This window comes from Anarrhichthys ocellatus, unplaced genomic scaffold (assembly GCF_004355925.1).
Source record: "Anarrhichthys ocellatus isolate YVR2014 unplaced genomic scaffold, GSC_Weel_1.0 scaffold36, whole genome shotgun sequence".
In the NCBI taxonomy this organism is placed as follows: Eukaryota; Metazoa; Chordata; class Actinopteri; order Perciformes; family Anarhichadidae; genus Anarrhichthys; species Anarrhichthys ocellatus.
Window position 1 is genome coordinate 23,187 of NW_022280066.1, and position 18,144 is coordinate 41,330.

Here is an 18,144-nt window from a genome sequence, read left to right on the forward strand (position 1 = left end):
CCCCCCCCCCCCCCCCCCCCCCCCCCCAAGTGTCCCCTCAACACGTATCTTGCGCTCTCATTGGCTGTAAGCTCCCCGACAGGTCAGATATTTCGCCTGACGCATCGAGGAGAGCAGAGGAGAGCAGCAGCGTGCCCTTCTATGAAACCAAAACATAGCAACATACATTTTTTGTCTGTTCATTCGGTTTAGGTGCTGTGAAAAAACCCTTGCAGAAATTGCTCACCACATTTTGGCAAATTCCATGGTATGCCGCGTTTTACCGCTGATTCCATTCTGCGATTTTGTCCCACAGTGCTGATCCAGCACGATCTAAGGCCAGTGATTGAAAGCCTACCAGTCCTCGCTGTGACCAACATTAGCTTGAGCCTCAAGGCCGCTTTATATTGCTGCGTTGAATCAGCGCAGACAGACGTGCACCTCCCCAGAAATGTAGACCGCAGCAACTGTGACGCTTAATAGCAACACAGTGGCATAGAAACCCCACCGCCACATTGCTTTTTGGAGGTGTAATTGCAGAGCAAAGAAACTCCTTCTAACAACTATAAATCAGCCTTTAGTCATACATTTATTTATCTAATCATTCTCTTAAAATCAGGGTTAAACGGTCAGCTGCTTGTTTCCTCTTGGTCTCTGATAATCCCTCACCCATGCTAATCCACGTCCAACTGCTCAGAAGTGGCAGTGCCATTGTTTGTTAGCCTCTGCGCACAAATAGTGCAACTCTACAAAATATAATAAAAATACACACCTGTTGCTCAAGGGACCATAGCAGAGTTTTTACCTAGTTTACCTTACTTCCAGCCAGTGCGTACATTCTTAAATACCTACTAAAAATGTGTTTCTGTTCATTTCAGTTCAGTTCATGAGAATCAACAGACTGACACTTAGAACTTTCTTGCAGTGGGTTGTCTCTCATATTGAACATCATGCTGAGTGTTTTTTTTTTTTTTTAGCATTTCATGTTTTTAGATTAAGATAACGGTTGTGTAGCAACGCAATTAGAAGCATAGATTAAAAAAACAAAGCAAAGTGATAAGCTTCAACATATGAAACATAAACAGTGGTTATGCTATATAGCTCTCACCAGGGATGAGCCCAGATAAAGTAAGCCAAAGCTTTATATGTGAAGCAGGATTCATACACAACAAGGCAATTTAAATTATTTAAATAAATCCTTGAAATAACATGATCATCCCTCACTGAGACAAAATACTGTATATTAAATCAACCCCCCTCAAACTGACAAAGATAAGTTACTCTTTGTATTTTTGATGAATTACCACAACACCCACCCAAAAAGAGTTGCTACTTGGCAAGTCACGACTTGTTGGCCGTGTGTGTGTGTGTGTGTGTGCGCACCGTTTAAGAGGAGGGTGGTGAGGGGTGGGGGTGGACAGAATGATTGTGCTGCCGTCAGAGTGGGGGACATGTAGGATGAAAAGCGAGGACAACATTATAACATGATCATTTTGATATTGGGTGAAATATTGTAACAATGTTTCATTGTTTGTAGTAAATCAGCTAAAACACTTAAATACAAATGTGTATTCCTTTTTTTTAAAGTGATTATAATTTTTTTTTTTTTTAATGATTGAACAAAACCATAGACTGCGTAAGATATGGACTTAGACTCCGTGACGTCACCCGTAGTTTCCTTAAAAGCTCAGAGTGGGGGGCTCCGGCCGTCACCATCTCGGCAGTTAGGACACAACCCACATGGGCAAGGAGGTGGTGCTGAGGCGGGCCCTGGTGACGCAGCAGAACAGACAGCTAGCATGTTAGCGACCTGCTACGGCACCCAATCAAAATGGCCACGCCCTTAATTTAGTCTAATTTGAATCCTAATATGATTTAAACGGATGAGTTGTATAAAAATTCCCCACCTTTTTAAAGCAACGTATCCTCAGACAACGGTCCGTATGATATATTACTAAAAGTCACTCATCTTTCGTGCGTTTCCCTACGAAAGTCCAGCAACACAGTCAATTTCTGCTCGTCACACATATACGGTCTTTTCAAAATAAACTTCCGTCTTCACAGGAAACTACTCGGTTGAGTTTAGGCAAAAAAAAACTACCGAGTTAGGTTTAGGAAAATATTGTTGTTTGACTTAAAATAACCACGGAAGTGCCGTATTTAACTACGTCACGCAAGTTAGGTGACAAATAAATCTACATTGACTTCTCGTTTCACACCGGGAACCAACAGCAGTCTCCTGACTGACAGATCGCTGGTTGTTGGACCTATCCACCGGTCTTCATATCTCCTCGTTCATGATAACGTGTATAGTTGTCATGAACGAGGATATCGACTCTAGAGACCAAAACCATTATTCTGTACCAGGCTCTAAACATGCTTATTAGCTCCAAAGCTGGACATCTTAAACATGGCGGTCTGTGGGGATTGACTCCCTTTTGGAGCCAGCCTCAAGTGGCCATTTGAGGAACTGCAGTTTTTGGAACTTTTGCTTTATTTCTCAAACAAACTTAATCACATACAGTGATAAAAAAATAGATCTGTAACACCTTTTTTGAGAGGGTGAATTAAATACAAAGTACAAATTTCCTTTTTAATTCTTGTTCAACCAGCTTGCGCAGACTGTTGTGTCATTGATACATAAAAAGATAAGAGGAGACAGGAGGTGAGCATGAGGGCAAGTGCACACCAGCTCATTCCCACATCACATCATCTTGTGTTTCCATTCTTTCCCGTGCTCCCTTCCCCCTTTAGAAGCTACCTCCCTGACTCCAGACAATTCGAATGATTGTGTGGTCCCTCCACCCCCACTGTCTGTTTTCTTTTTTTTTGAGAATAGTGGAGCTGCGTGGACACGGAGGGGAGTCGGAGACAGGATATTACATAAGCGGCAATGACTGACTGTTTAGTTTAGTGAGACAGCTGGACTTACCTCACATCCTCCGTCATCCCGATTTAATGTTAATTGACTGCCGATGCACAGTTTTGTTTTGCCTCAGATCTTGCTGTTTTAATGTAAAGATTTCTCTTCAAATTACTGTTGTGAAATGGTTGAATTTCAGTAATAAGCTTGGTTAGAAACAGCATTCACATATCATAATTTTATCCAGACGGTTGTGCTCATGTTGTGCCTTCTTTGGGTTCACATGTGTGCAGGTTTTACACAGTTCTGGGATTGTCGTGGATGTACATAAAAGCTGCTGCAGAAGTTTTGTTGTTGTTGTATGCATCTTACATGGCTGTCATTGTGCATTCTTGTCCTCCACAGAAAATGCTGCTGAAAAAGAACTGTGGAGGGAAAACGCGGACTATAAAGATTCGGGTGAGTTTCTATTTAACAGAGTTTCCCACAGTAAAAAAAAAAGTAACCCTCTTGTAGTATTTTAGCGTGATGAATTCGGGCAAGTCATTTTATCTTTCAAAACCCTGTTGTTGGTTGATGGCTGTCATAAAGTTGTTCATACTAGTGGTATTAATATGAATCTACACACACACAGCCTTTTCCCTTCTATACAGACCCATAACAGGCAGTCCAGATCAGGGTGTCCCTACAGCAGTCATAAGGTTGCAAGGTTTGCCCGGCCCCCGTGAACAGCCCGGCCTGTCTCGTCGCCAGCACCTTGATGTCCATCCAACAGCATACTGGGACGGCATCTGGCGACAGTGTTTGTTCCCATGCCCCGCTAGCAACAACCTGAGACGTCTGGAAAAAACCCCTGATAGCACCGTCAGATTCCTTTTTTGCAAACAGTGCCAGGCAGTGATACCTAGGGCACAGAAACAAGAAGAAAAATGTGCGTTTTTTCCTCTTTCAGGTTCGTTTGATATCTTTATCTCAACGGCCCTTTAAATAGCAGATCTTTCCACTTCTCCCATTAGTGGTCTGAGAAGTGCACATTTACCCGCCTAAATAGCTAGGTATTTACCCAAGATTGTGTCCCGACTGATCTTCCCGTAATTATATATTTTTTGCCCCCCCAAACACAACCTCCACTGCAACCGTAACTGGGTTGATTTTGTTTGTAGAGGGTTTTAGGGAGGCATGTTGGAGGAGTCGACAGGGACAAGCCTGGGCATCTTGGCACAGAGCTGGGTACTCCAGAAGGATGCGCAGTGTGGTGAGAAAAGTGACGTTATTATCACGTTGCGTGGGTTAGTGTCAATGGAGCCTTGTCACACACTTGTTTATGTACACACACATACACCAATGTGTAGCAAGCATCTAGGTTGCTCTAATCCTCCACGTCGAGTTCGGATGAGCGGTACAAAAATTGTAAAAACTGATCTTTTGTGAGAGTGTCGTTGAGAGACGGAGCTGAAGAGGAGGTGGAGTGTGGTCGGTTCCCTGTGTGGTGTATTTCCAGGGATGAAGTCATTTTCCATTTATAGCCTGGCCGGCTGCTATCTGTTTAGCTCCGCTGATACATGGAGATATTGCTCATTATCCTCCCGTTCTCGCTCGGTGCAGTCGGTAGTGTTGTTTTCCCTGTCAGTGTCGTCTGTGGGCACTGGGTATGTTCCAGTTCCTAGAGTTTATTTTTTTATTTTTCTTGAAGTGAGTACACAGCAAGTTTTTGGATCAATGAACCATTTGGAGGCTGGTGTTGTTGACTCTCTGCACTTGGTGCCACCGAGCACACAGTGATTCCACCCCATCCCTCTATCTCTTCCTCCGCTGCCTTCTCTCCCATACCTCCCTCTCGCTCTTCCCTTCTTTTATCTGTCGACCCTGGGTTTCCTGGCCAGGATCCAGAAGAGACACTGGATCTGGATGGGGCCCTGGCTTCAAGGCGCTCAAGCATGGGAGTTGTTACAGGCGCTGAGGAGGTCGATGGTCGTGGTTGTGTGTGTGTTTTACGGGGAAGCAGTAGGAAAACACAGCTTTGGCCGCCACTGCTGCTGCTGCCGAGGCCTTCCACCCCCCCTCTCTAGGGGTTGGATGTGAATGGCAGAGTGGGGTGATGAGAGCTTCCCATGCTGTAACAGGCAAGAGTGATGGCATCTGATTTCAGCCACCGTAAAGTCTGGGCGGAGGAGAAGGAGATGATTGATTGAGGTGAGGGAAATGGTGGGGAGAGCGGAGGGGGAAACTAAATTGAAGGAAAATGTGCCGCATACGCCTTCGATTTTTGATTAAAGTAAACCGCTTGGCTTGGATGTGATGTAAAGGCATTTTTTGGGCCTTAGCTTAACAAACACATGTTGAATAGTCTGACATTTTGGGTGATTTGCTTTTTTTTGCAGAGACCTGATTGAGAAGATTAATACGACTCTCATACATCTGTGTGTTAAAGATGAAGCGACAACAAGCAGTCGGTTAGCTTAGCCAAAGACGACCTTGCAAAAAAGCGAATAAGCTGTGGATGGACTCAACTACCCAGCAGACATTTTGTTCACGGTAGAGATGTTGAGAGGCAACTTCTCACCAAAGCTTAGCGGCACAGCACAGCCACACTGACCCTCCTCACCACAAACATACAAAATACCATAGGGCACTTGTGAAATATTAAAGCAAGCCATCAACGGAAGCATCCATTTTATTTTCTACACAAACAAATATTGGATCAGACTCAGTTTGGGCAGATGGACAGTTTTAAAAGGTGCCGAATACGAGATTGGGAGCATATCTATTGCCTCCACACAGCTCTCAACATGGCGACTGCTGTGTGCTAACAGCGCTAACAGTGCAAACTACGGCCAAAAGTGCTCACAGAGCTAACAGTGGTTACCTGAGAATGGGCTATCAGCTGTGACCGCCGTATTGAGCGCAGTGCAGAGCGGCGGCTGTGAGCTAACCAGTGGGGGCATGCTCACATGCACGCGCGCCCGGCCTGGCTATGTAGTACAACACACACAGGGAGAGAGAGCGACTTCATTCTCTGCTCAGGTATACAGCACTCCACTATATCTTGACAAAGACAATAGTTGCTTGCTGCTATATTAATGCTCTTATTATCTAATACAGCACCTTTTTAAAGGACTCTCACTGGGATCAGGAGCAACAAGCGTGATCAGGATGATCAGGGCACCCCTTCTTTTGACTGAGCCCTTTGACCTTCCAGCAGGAAATGTTTATACCAGGCACTTCACACCGAAGCTCTTGTTCCGAGCCCCCTTCCCTGACCCCTTGGGCCCCCCCCCCCCCTGGGCCAGTGCCCATGCAGTAATCCAACTGAACTGTTCCTTTAACAGAGGGCTGGTAACGCAGTGTGGAAACTGTTCAAATGTGCAGATTGGGGCCTAAATCAATGACCAACAGGACATAAATGATGACAACACAACATCCCAAAAAGGCACTTTTGTGAAACCAGACAAATGAGATAATGCTGGTGTGTTTCCTGAACTTTCTAACTGCTGCTTCTGATGCCTGTACAGAAGGATGGCCTCGTACTTTCGGGACCCGTACTTTGCTTGACCCCTCTGGGCCTTAAATGTCCGTCATACTGCACATGTGACCACAGGACGAATAGTCACATCTATCAAGTTTACTGTAACCTCGTTCTTGGGCCAAGATTAGTTTTTTCCTCGTCTCCATTTTTGCAGGTTTATACTAAAATTGGTGGATAAAAGAGCACTAAGTGGTATTGGGAATTGTTGCCGTGTTACTGCTGCTCAGTTGTCAGTGCTGAATCCCTCAAGATGTCGGCTGAAGTCATAGCAACACCTGTATCCTCGCATGCACCGCTCACGGGGCCTCATTTCATATGCTGAGGAGTACTTTTTCACTAGCAGTGGGCACTCACTCGACATCAGAACAGAATCAGTCAGCTCCAGGGATGTCTCACTTCTCAGAGAGGTCTTTGGTAATGTTTGACAATGATAATATACCCCCCCCCCAATGGTCCTAATTAAAGTGAATATGTCCCAAGTTCCCAATCCTCCTTAGTCCACCTTCTCACAAGCATCAGTCCCCCCACTGGAGAAAGTGCTGCCTCACTGCCAAATCCAACAAAGTCATTTCCTGCCGTTTCCTGGAGGGAAAAAAAGACAACTGACCGGGGCTAATTTTAGACAGAGGACTTGTAGAGCCACGAGAAGCGAGGTTCTGCTCAGAGGAGGGGGGCTGGCTCTGTGAGTGGAAAAGCGCTTTATGTTATTCGCAGGGCGGATGTAAAAAAACAAGTCGGCATGAAAATGTTCATGTTTGGTTTTCCCTTTTCTCATGGTCTCGTGACACGGCCACACGTTTCTGCTGCAAAAAAGAAAAATGAATGAATGTTGACTAGTGGTGCAACGGATCATAAAATAATAATAATACGTTTTATTTATAGAGCGATTTTCAAAATTGTTAGACACTTTACAAACATTAAAATAATCATAAAAAACTATACACTAAAATCATAGAACACACGATGTTGTGTGTTCTATGATTTTAGTGTATAGTTTTTTATGATTTTATGAAAGCAGTTCTGAAAAGGTGAGTTTTGATTTGTGATTTGAACATGGAAAGATCGGTGCAGTCTGGGATGTGTTTGGGGAGAGAGTTCCAGAGGGAGGGGGCAGCTATGGAGAAGGCTCTGTCGCCCCATGTCTGGTCCCGAGTGGAAGAGATAGGAGGTTGGTATCAGAGTAGCCGACGGGATGGAGTGTGGTGGTGAAGCAAGTCGGTGAGGTAGGAGGGGGCCTGATTATGGAGGGCTTTATGAGTGAGGAGAAGGACTTTGTATTGGATCCGTTGTGGGACGGGGAGCCAGTGGAGATTCTGGAGAACAGGGGTGATGTGATCACAGGAGCGGATCTCTAATAAAAGTCCCTGTTTGGATCAGAGTCACGGATTGGATCAGCACAAAGAAAAAAGGGAGCCAACACAACTTTTAGAGATCCCTGATCACGTTTTTTTTGCCGTCGAAAGTAATTGGTGATCATTGATGATCCATATTGGCAGATACAGATCTCTTTGTTGTTTGATTATAGCAGCTGGTCTACAAGGATACAGGCTTTTTTGCCACCGTCCCAAACATCCTTTCAACCACTCTGAAGTCAGTGTGAACCATCAACAAATCAAAATGTTATCCTTTTACTAAGTTAAAAGTTAAAGTTTTGTCTTTTTTTTTTTTTCATAAAAACACACAATTCAAATGATTAGGAAATTAAAGATTGCAATTGTATTGATTAAAACAAATCTTGTCATTAGTAGTTTTTATGATGTATTATAATCTGTTTAGAGATAGTGTAAACAGGTCATAATTCATCCCTAATATCTATCTATGTTGCCGTGAAAACATCTCCTTCAAACAACTGGATTTATTCAGGTTTCTCACCAACACTACATTTACAAGATCACATGTGATGTTATAATTTACCTTCGCCCAATACTCATTTTCACTGAGCAGAGCCTGAACGCATCTTAATGTAACTGAAAAGAACATTCGTTGGCTGTTAGCGGTGCTGCTAACATTACCAGCTCTTGTAAACACAGATTGGTTGTTTACAAAGTAACATTATCAGAGACTAGAAAAGAACGAATGATGTCCTGATCACATATTTCACTGAACATTGGCGGATAATGATCATCAGTCAAACTTTATTTCACACTGTGATGGTTAACGTTAAACTGTGTCGGTAATCTGCGGTTCACATTCGTGCCCAATCGATAGGGGGAATCCGTACACATCACTACTGTTGACATGAACTGACTGTAACAGACTAACAATATCATACCTGAAGGACAGCAGGTCATCCACACCATTTCCAAACACCTGCTTCTAACTGGTCTGTTACTTACCTTGATCACTTGTCTCTCTCTCTGTCCACAGAGTCTGACAGGCAGTCGTCCTCCACCCAGGTACACCTACGACCCCTCCATCTTCGCATTCCGCTCCTTGAGCGCGGTGCCCCCGTCTGAGGATCCTCCCTGCTCGTAAGGAAGTTCACCCACCACCAGATGATCCTCTCCCCTCCCCTTCTCTCTCCATTCCTAGACAGCTGCTTTTTTTTTTGGTGGCTTCTGCGGCGAGTCCGAGGAGCGACTGTTTATGAAACCGACCGCCAGAAAAGACTTTTTTTCGACGGTCAAACTATTGCACACTCAGGTAATCCCCCCTGTAAAACAAAGCTGTCACTTTTGATCATCGTTCTCCCCCATGAAATCAACGGGAACATTCGGAGAATAAGAATGGGCCTAAACACAACATTTCTAAGGATGCTGCAGGTATTGCGAATGTCTCTGAAAAAGATCTTATGATCGGACGATCCAGAAACAAACATGGACTGCAGGTCAAAAGGCGGTACAAAGGGACGAGGTGAAGCCTTTTGAAACCTGAAATTGGTTCTGGGTTAATCAACATTCGAGGGAAATAATGCATGCAAGACAATCAACCGGTTCCGAGGTTTCCTCTTTGATGTGATTACTGGACATCTTGTAAGGTTCTTAGTAACTTCATGTACTAAACATGGCGACGTGAGTCGTCGGATATCTTGTTATTGTTGAGACAAACATAGACAGTGGCCACATTCGTATGTCTGAAAATGCTTCTTACTTGTGTTATTGAATATGCAGGTCACAACGAGCTACGATGAAACACTTATGACGTGTGTAGCCGACCTTTGACCTTGACGATGTACGCTTTCTAAATGAACTTGTCACTTTTAGTCCAGGTCAGTTACGTGCTTGTATCCTCTTCTCCTTGCATTAATTCCACTGTTTGTGCAGAAAGAGAAAGTATGCGGAGGCGAGGACGCACAAGAATAGTTCGCCGCACATTTGGCAAGTGTAACCAGTGCTTTGTTACCCATAGCCTATTTGTAGTGTGCCATTTATTGTCCAATATTGTACCTCATTACTATTCTAGGTAGAAGAGGACCACACTGGTGTATCCAAGACATCCCAGTGTTTTTCTAAAGATCCCTTAATGCCTTGAAATCACATTCCTGTTGTATCGAATGAAACTCGAGTTCTTGGCTCCTGAAATGAGCCGACCAGTACGATAAACGCAACGACCCCCTTTACGCCTTGTTTGAAAAATGCGTTTTGGCCTGATCCGATTGCAGTGGGATAGTGCTCGGTGCACTATCCCACTGCAATGGGATAGTGCATGGCCAGACATCCTCCCATCCCTTATGCAACACGCGGATCCTCTCAGCCCCTTTCAGACACGTGTTACTAGCCGGTGTCAAAGTGAAATCATACCTAGATACAAAAACGCATTTCAACGCACGGTGTAAAGCGGGTCTATGTCACCACTGTAACTAAGATTCCGCCGAAGTGAATGTAACATTGTGACATGTTGTGGTCCATTGTTGCACAAAATGAATCAATAAATGCCCTGTGGCCTCTTGTTTAGGAGATTTTTGATTCCGATGAAGATACAATACATATTATGGCGAAGGGACAGATATGTTTAAATGGCACTCTCCACCACCGTCATCAAAATACTTGTCTTTGCCAATGGCGTGGTTGACCCCACAAAGACAGTTTCTATTGTTTTTTTCAAAATACTTACCTTGAAGCTAAGTTTACCATGTATGTATGTCACTAGCCTTTTATCAAAGTGACTGGACACACTGAGCCGCAGACTTGTCAACACTCGACTCTGAATTAGCATCTTCAGTGCGTATGAGAAGGATCCGACAGAGGACACCTCTCGTCTGTTTGGAACATCACGGCAAAGATCTGCAGCCAACGCAGCAGGATCATACCCTGAGGTAGGTGTGTTTGTTTGTGTGTGCGAAAAGTCTGACGTCAAAACTGGAACCCCAAGAGAGGAAGGCTGGCTGCCAAATGTAGTAGAGAGCACTAAAGTGTAACTCACAGGTTTTGTGCAGACAATTTCTTTATTTTACACTTGTATAACAAAATACAGTTTCTTCACCATCCCGACAGGAGAGAGGGTGGAGAGTGTGGTGGTAAACCAAACAGAAGCGGCACTGAGTGGGAATCCTGCTCTAGGCAAACGCCCCAATAGCTGACTCACTGATGAAGACAATCTTGTTAAAAAGAGAACTTTGAGAAGGTTGGGCTACGTGTGTGTGTGTGTAGACACACACTCCACTTAGCTTGAGTCATTATCAGCTTGCGTTTCATCCAGTAAGCCGTCCAGATGGTCAGAAAAGTCTCTCTCTCTCTCTCTCTCTCTCTCTCTCTCTCTCTCTCTCTCTCTCTCTCTCTCTCTCTCTCTCTCTCTCTAACAAGGGGAGGGATACGGATGTAACTGCAGGAGGAGCAGCCAGAGAGCAGAAAGCTGAATTCAGATCAGTTACCTCTCCTGCTCTGTCCCTTTCCCATTTTCGCTTGGATGATATAGAATTTATAAAAAAAAAAAAAAAAAAAGATGTATTTTTAGGACAAATAATTTAAGTGCAGCCCATCTCTATTGCTGTTGTCATGGTTGGAAAGTGCCAGTGGGCTGACTGCCCAGTGTCTGCTCCCCGAGCTTGCCAGTTTAATGTGAATTAGAACGCTGTTCTTTTTGTTTATCGCAGTCTGAGAAGGGAAGTACACCCCCGAAAGAAACGATAATGAAAGGTGCAGCGCTATTATATGTGGTCTGTGTTGCAGGCTTTTTTCAAAGCTGAACCACACATAGGGACTGGGATGGGCAGAGAGGCTTCATGGTCAGAGCTAAGGAGGCGTTGTGATGCAGGTGTTATCCACGGTATAAAAGCTGGTGGAGTGGAGACACGACCTCTCTCGCTCTCTCTGTTTTCTCTCAGTAGCCGTACTTGTCGTTCAGGTGTGTGCGTCCATCTCCAGTCTGATCTGTGAGTGAATGACAAAGATAAGAGTTGAAAATCCAAAAGGATTCACATTTACACATCTATTCATGGTACATGGTCCCACAAGAGCAAATTCACACAGTAAAGTTACTGCTGACTCGTATGCAATCACCAAAACTGATCACAAATCCTAAAAATAAAACTGCGTAGCGCGATTAGCTCTGAACCTTGAATCCAAGCTCAGTTTGGCAGCTGTTTCAAAGTTTATTTTCCTTCCAGCTGATCTTATCATTATTTAAGTGACTTTGATCTGCATTCCTCAGCAAACAATGAAAACCGTCGCTGCAATTTCAGCTGCACGAGTGGACCATGAAAGCCTGTCCTACTTCCTCTCACCGTGTCCTTCATTCCTGTCCACAGTGGACGAGGAACACAAGCGTGTGAGTGTCAACAAGTGTTTTGTCAAGTTACAGACCTAGAAGCCTGTGTCTGCATATCTTGAATTCTTATTCACCAGGTTTGGTGAACTTGCGTCGCTCTTGTCGGGACAAAGAGCAATGAGGTTACGGTCATGCCGATTGACTGACCTAGGGACCCGATCGATTGGTCAACAAGTCTCGTGCAAACAGTCGGATCACTCAGGTGGTTTTACCTGTAGGAGGCACCCAGATGCAATAGTCAGGGTCGTCCTCTGGATACTCTCCCGAGGGCTGCCGTGGTGGCTGTGGAGACCAATCATGAGGAGAATTCAATTGACGGCACGCTTTTCTGCACGAAAGGTGTGTGTGTGTGTGTGTGTGTGTGTGTGAGAGAGTGAGAGTGAGAGTGAGAGAGAGAGAGAGAGAGAGAGAGCCTACCCTGCTGGGGCCTATCACTTTCTTCTTCACATTCTTTCTGGGGCTGGGCTGTGCTGCTGACCCTCCGTCTCCTCCTGCTTTGGACTCTGTGGAGACGTAGGGGTATATATCTCATTAGAGATGGTGCGTGGATACCACGCTGACGCACGGCAACCAACACTGGAGTTGGCACAGATTAAAATGGAAACGGTAAAAGCGCAGGAGCCACCTGGACTCGACGAGGCCACGTCTTGCTCCGCTGCTTCAGCAGACTCCTCGCCTGCCCTCCGTTTGTGGCTTTGCTCTGATTTGAAGTCACACAAACAAACAAAAAGTGTAATTATTAGGATATGTATTAATCTACAACATTCCATTCATAAGTTTGCATGGGTTACACATTTCACTTTTCTTTATATAACTGCCTAAATATGATGAGAAATAAACTACGCTTTTGTGTATATATTACAGATCTACTGCCACCCAGTGGCAGAAGAGATGCATTGTAAAACTTATCTTTTCAATTCTTATTTATCATTTTTATACCTTTTAGCTCTTGTGACCGTGCTGGTTGCCGTCTCTGCTGCCCTGACCGAGTGCTCTCTAGAGACATCGATGCACCGGACTCCTCAGAGTCCGTCTCAGGAATAGTTGCACACTCTTTATCGTCATCCTCATCTTCCTCTGCTGCTGCCTCCTCCTCCTCCTCCTCCTCTTCTCCACTGGGTGGAAGTTCTTTCATGTTGAAGAGCTCTGCGGGCAAGTTGGGCCGCTTCAGAGGCAACTTCTACAAGAGAGAGGAAAAACATCAATGGAGGAAATAGGCTGAGCAAAAGAAGGAAAAAGAGAGGCAGATGATTAGACCGGGTTATGAAACATGAAGAACACCACCTACCCCGATGGTACCAGTCTTCAGTTTGAATTTGCTTCCCCCCTTCATGGCTCCAAACAGCGGTAAGGTCTTTTTGGGCTTCTCTGCCTCTGAGCTACCACTGTCACACCAACACACATCAAAAAAGCTTTCAAGTATTTCAATGCTGCCTGGTATAGATTGGAATCAAATACTTTTTCATGAACTTCTCACACTCCAGAGAATGCTTAAAAGAAGCAACAGAGACAGAGCTCAATTAAGTTCCGCCCACAGTGGAGGGGAAAAACAATATGTGGCTCTCCATTGACTGTGTTGTGAGAAGGTGGGATGCACGACCAACAGGCTAAAAACAACTAGGTTTTAATGAGCTGACCAACCTCGAAGACTAAGGACACAGGCGATAAGATGCGAGGCATCAGCAGGAAGAATGGGAGAACTGACACTATATTTCTGGAAGTTAATCTAGAGCATTTTGACATTGTGCAACTTGTGTTCGGAGAGCGACGCAGTGTTATGTTTGTTAACTACAGTAGCTTGCTAACAGCTAACTTGTCCCGTCATTGTTTTTAGTCCCCCCCCCGGTAGACGTAGCGTGCTGAAATAATCTCCAACAATGCTGACATCTGATGCTTTTAGCTAGCTACAGGCATTGTTGTTAGCATTTCAACCCGTGGGTTGTTTTCCCCCTCCGGTGGGCGTGGTTTACAGAGTATGGAGAGTTGTGCTTCGTCTCTGTAAAACACATTCCCGTGCTTGTCCTTAACTTAATCTGAAAGGAAAAAATGTGTTTGTATTTGCCATTATATTCTCAGCAGTATGAGAGTGTGTCTGACCTCGGCAGCAGCGAAGGCATCCGGGCGGGCCGCGTGAGCTCCACCAGCTTGCGCAGCCTCTGCGCGTCCTTGCGCAGGTTGGCCACGTGCACGTGAAGCTTCCTGCGCTCCACGGCGTCCATCGCCGCCTCGCTTTGCACTGCGGTCATGAAGACATCTAGCGGGTCATCGGCCGAGGAGCCGGAGGAGTCTTGAGAGGAGGAGATGAGAACACAAGATTAAAACAACGAGCAGCTGTTGGTATCGTAGCATCCGTCCACAGTGAACAGTGGACCCAGCCCATCATGACTCACCTCCCCTACCGCCGCTGAGTTTCTTCTGAGCCTCTGCCAGCTCCGTCTCCACCTTTGATAGTTTGGCCACCTACATGAAGATCAAATGCATGAGTGTTATCACGGAAACAAACAACGTGCTGAGCATCGCAGTAGTCGTGCAGTTTACACCTTACATTATAGAAAATCTATCATAGAAATGTAAGAACATCTTACATTTCTATCATCAGTTTTTGGCATATTGTGTTGCATGCCAATTTGCAAATGTTAGCATTGCTAACACGCTAAATTACGATGGTGAAACATTACACCTGCTCCACATCAGCATGTCAGTGTGAGCATGCGACATGCAGCAGAATATTGTAATATTCCCGAGTCATATTTTTTTTACCAGCGACTCATAGGTCTCGGGCCGCTCATCGACCTTTCCCGCCTTCTTCATTCTCTCCTGCCTCTTCTTCTCCACGGTGCCGGTTCGATCCAGGAAGGTGTCGTCATCGCTGTCGTAATAGTCCTCGTCTTCCCAGTTCTTCTTCTTGCGCTTACGGGACACTAGGCATAGGAAGTTAAACAGGGATAAGTACAAGCCAGAACCTCTCCAGATGGTGGTCCATACTTCGGCTTCGCACCTGCTTCCTGGCGGAGGAGCCCTCTGGCTTCCAGCATTCGACATGCCTCCAGGCAGCACTGGATGGCTGCATCTTTCTTCTTCCCTGTGTGGGTTGCCTCGGCGACCAGCTGCCGGCCCACGGCATCGTCCACCGGAAGCCTGACAGAAACGTGAACTGTGTGATACTACACCCACTTTACAAGCATTCTGACGGCAACGCTTTTTAAACTGCACAATCGTAGATTTGGGGGTTTTCACGTCACTCACTTTATCCTGCACAGCCAGGTGCCGTGGCTTTGGTCTTCGTACTCAAACTCAAGCTCCTCCCCTAAAATGACAGGATGCCGAAGTCGAGAAATTCAAGAAACACAAGAACTATAAAAAAACAAGAGGAAAGCGCACGTCTGTGGATTAACAGGACGTCTTCTCACCTTCCCTGTCGTAGAAGCCCTGCAAAGCCTTCTTTGGGTCTTTCAGGTAGGCGGCTTCCTGGTCCTCCTGGAACTCTGTTGAAAAAGGGTTTTCCTCGTTCTCGTCCTCCTCCGGAATGGCCTCCTGGTCTGCGGGGTTGGTAAACGGTAAATGGAGACAGGTGGAATTAAAAAGGAAAGGAGAAAAAGGGATTACCGTGCTACTTTAGTTACTCGCCGAGAGTGGCATACAGTGGCATGATCCAACGACAGGCGGGAAAAGCTCACCCATTCCCCACGAGCAGCCGGAGTCTTCGGTTGACAGTTTGCTCTGGCCCTTGCTGCTCTCGCCTTGCCTGTCTCCCTCCTTCTCCCCACCATCATCGCCGTCGTCATCATCATCAGAACCGTCTCCCATCATCCTCTTCTCCAGCTCTGTCTTCTGTTTTCGGGTTTTCTCCCTCAGCTCCGTCACTGTTAGCTCAGACTCCTCTTCTTCATCAAACTCTGGACCCTGTGGGAGGAGGAAAACACAGCTTCCTTGTCAAAAATCTGCCGCCTACATTACCCACAGTGCAACGCACCACTGAGATTCCAGTGGGATTTGAATGTGTTATGCTAGTAGTGGCTAATGATTAATGATATTCATTACAAAAAAGGTCTCTTCAACTTTAGTTTCACTCCACCTTCTTGTGCAATGGCTCGGTGCTCCACTAGGGGGGGGCTACCTACCCATTTAAAAACAACAAACACTGGTGCAGTCTATTAAATACATAAGTCAGAAATGCCCACAATGCAGCATCTACAGATTTCTTGTCCAAAATGAAATACTTTCAATCAACAATGATACAAAACTGGAACCAGCAATTGACTGTCATTTCTACTTAATAAAAAAGGATGATCAAAATAGTTCTCAAATATATTCTTTTGCTGTTGAATAAAGTTGTGGTTGCTAAATTTCTGCTTGGCACAAGATTCACAGATCTACACTAACATATATATCCTCCAATGGCTCGTTTTGTACGAATCTAAAAACATCCAGTTTAAAACAAAGAGAAAGCCAATCAGCAGTTAGCCATTGTTGGGAAGCTGGAAGTATAAAAATGTTTAGCATTTGCTTGATAAATGATTGTTTTGCTGAGGAGTGATTTTCTGTCTGTTGACATCAGCGTTTGAACTAATCTTTCTGCTTCTGTCGCAGATGCAGGATCTCTCCGATTTGTCTGTGAGCTTACTTGATGAAAAATATATTCAGCATGTTTTTTGAAGGCTTGAACGCTTGTTTGAGACCCGTAAGAAGCTACGGCAGGTTTAGTTTAGGGTTAATAGAATCAATTATGAGAATAGTCTGGGCTGCATAATAAAGATATTTGATCTGAGGGTTTTTGTATTCCCTTATTTTGGTATGTTTATTTTTTTCCCCGTTTGTGTATGTAGTAAAACAATAACAAATAAAATGATGAATCACAGTCCTAAATAGAACTAGTGAATGTTATTATATGAGCTCCAAGGTTAAAGAATTGGATAACCGGCCCTTGACTGGAGTGGAGACTAAAGTGACCCATCCCAAAGCTGTCTATGTTGTCTATTCATGTCAGTGTATAAGTGGAGGTGTATAATCCGTCAGGATTTACCTGCAGGATAAAAAGCCTCGTGCTCCCACCGAACTTTAAGACATGTCCCACGCGGAGCCGGATGTAGGTCTTTGGGGGAACCTTGTTCTTGTTCACCACAGTACCGTGCGTGCTGCCCAGGTCGTGGAGGTAAAACCCTCTCTCCTCCCCGACGGACTCTCCCTCTCCGGCCTGTCGGCGGTACTGAACTATGGCATGGTACCTGGAGATGGAGGGATGCTCCAGAGAGACGTCACACACCGGTAAACGTCCAACTACGAAGTAGCTTTTCAGCGTGAGGGGTACCGTGTCCACTATGGTGCCGTTTTTAAGGATTTCCAGAGCATAGGGGACATCCGGAGCATTGCCGCCCCAGGACGGCTCTGTGTATGGGATAGGGGGGAACGTACCAACTGGGGGCCCTTTAGCAGGAAGCACTATGGGTTTAGCTTCGAGCTTGGTTTTGACAGGAGCCACAGTCTTGTCTTTCACGTTACCGCGGTTCTCGTCCTCTTCTTGGCCCGTTTCCGTGGTTCTGTTTTCAGTTACAATACCCGAAGAACCCTCACTAATGGCGTCTACAGCCTCGGCTTTGTTACTTTCCTTCACACGTTTTGCCTCGGCCGCTGTTGATTTGGACGGAGCAGCGACGTTACTGCGTTTGCTGGCGAGGGAAGGCGCCGCGAAAGGGGCCGGTTTTTTAAAAGTGTCCTTCGTTTCTTGGTCGGCTCTCGTTTCGTGTTCGCCTTCGTTCTCTGTGGCCGAGCGCTCGTCCTTTTCCATTGCAGAGTTCATTTTTCCATCCGAATTATTCACACACAGGTCTGACAGCGGGGAGGCGTCCATGTTTATTTGGTGCGACTGTGAATTTTGCCCGGGTTTTCTAAGCCTCTATAAATCCGCCAATTGAGAATTAATTCACCTAAAAATTGGAGTCGAAAAATAATTTTAAAACACGGGTAAGCGGCATTTTGATGAAATTCGTATTTTATACAAGTCAAAATAAATGGTTTGTTGCGGAACTAAATACCTTGTTTTGTGTTCAGCCGAGTTTATTTGCAAGACGGA

General features: G+C 45.3%; 2 protein-coding genes across 3 annotated transcripts in view; one reads left to right on the forward strand and one right to left on the reverse strand.

Annotated features, from left to right (window-relative positions):
• Window positions 1-9,389, forward strand: part of LOC116393993 (uncharacterized) — a 20,930-nt gene extending 11,541 nt beyond the window's left edge. Inside the window, exons 4-5 of the mRNA XM_031866744.1 lie at window positions 3,248-3,301; window positions 8,736-9,389. Of these exons, the coding sequence (XP_031722604.1) occupies window positions 3,248-3,301; window positions 8,736-8,843 (162 nt within the window). The 3' untranslated portion in view covers window positions 8,844-9,389. The remainder of the gene's footprint in view (window positions 1-3,247; window positions 3,302-8,735) is intronic.
• A 1,344-nt stretch (window positions 9,390-10,733) lies between these two features.
• On the reverse strand, window positions 10,734-17,925 carry slc4a1ap (solute carrier family 4 member 1 adaptor protein). 2 transcript variants are annotated; one of them, XM_031866743.1, is made up of 14 exons: window positions 17,098-17,925; window positions 15,752-15,977; window positions 15,485-15,613; window positions 15,321-15,381; window positions 15,073-15,212; window positions 14,835-14,995; window positions 14,465-14,534; window positions 14,172-14,361; window positions 13,363-13,459; window positions 13,014-13,254; window positions 12,700-12,774; window positions 12,492-12,577; window positions 12,287-12,356; window positions 10,734-11,677 (listed from the first exon to the last, which is right to left on the reverse strand). In XM_031866743.1, the coding sequence occupies exons 1-14, from the start codon at window positions 17,920-17,922 to the stop codon at window positions 11,628-11,630; spliced, it is 2,421 nt and encodes an 806-aa protein (XP_031722603.1). In that variant the 5' UTR covers window positions 17,923-17,925; the 3' UTR covers window positions 10,734-11,627. The 2 variants fall into 2 exon arrangements, with proteins under 2 accessions (XP_031722603.1, XP_031722602.1); XM_031866742.1 differs by having other exon boundaries at window positions 12,287-12,577.
• Window positions 17,926-18,144: the final 219 nt, after the last annotated feature.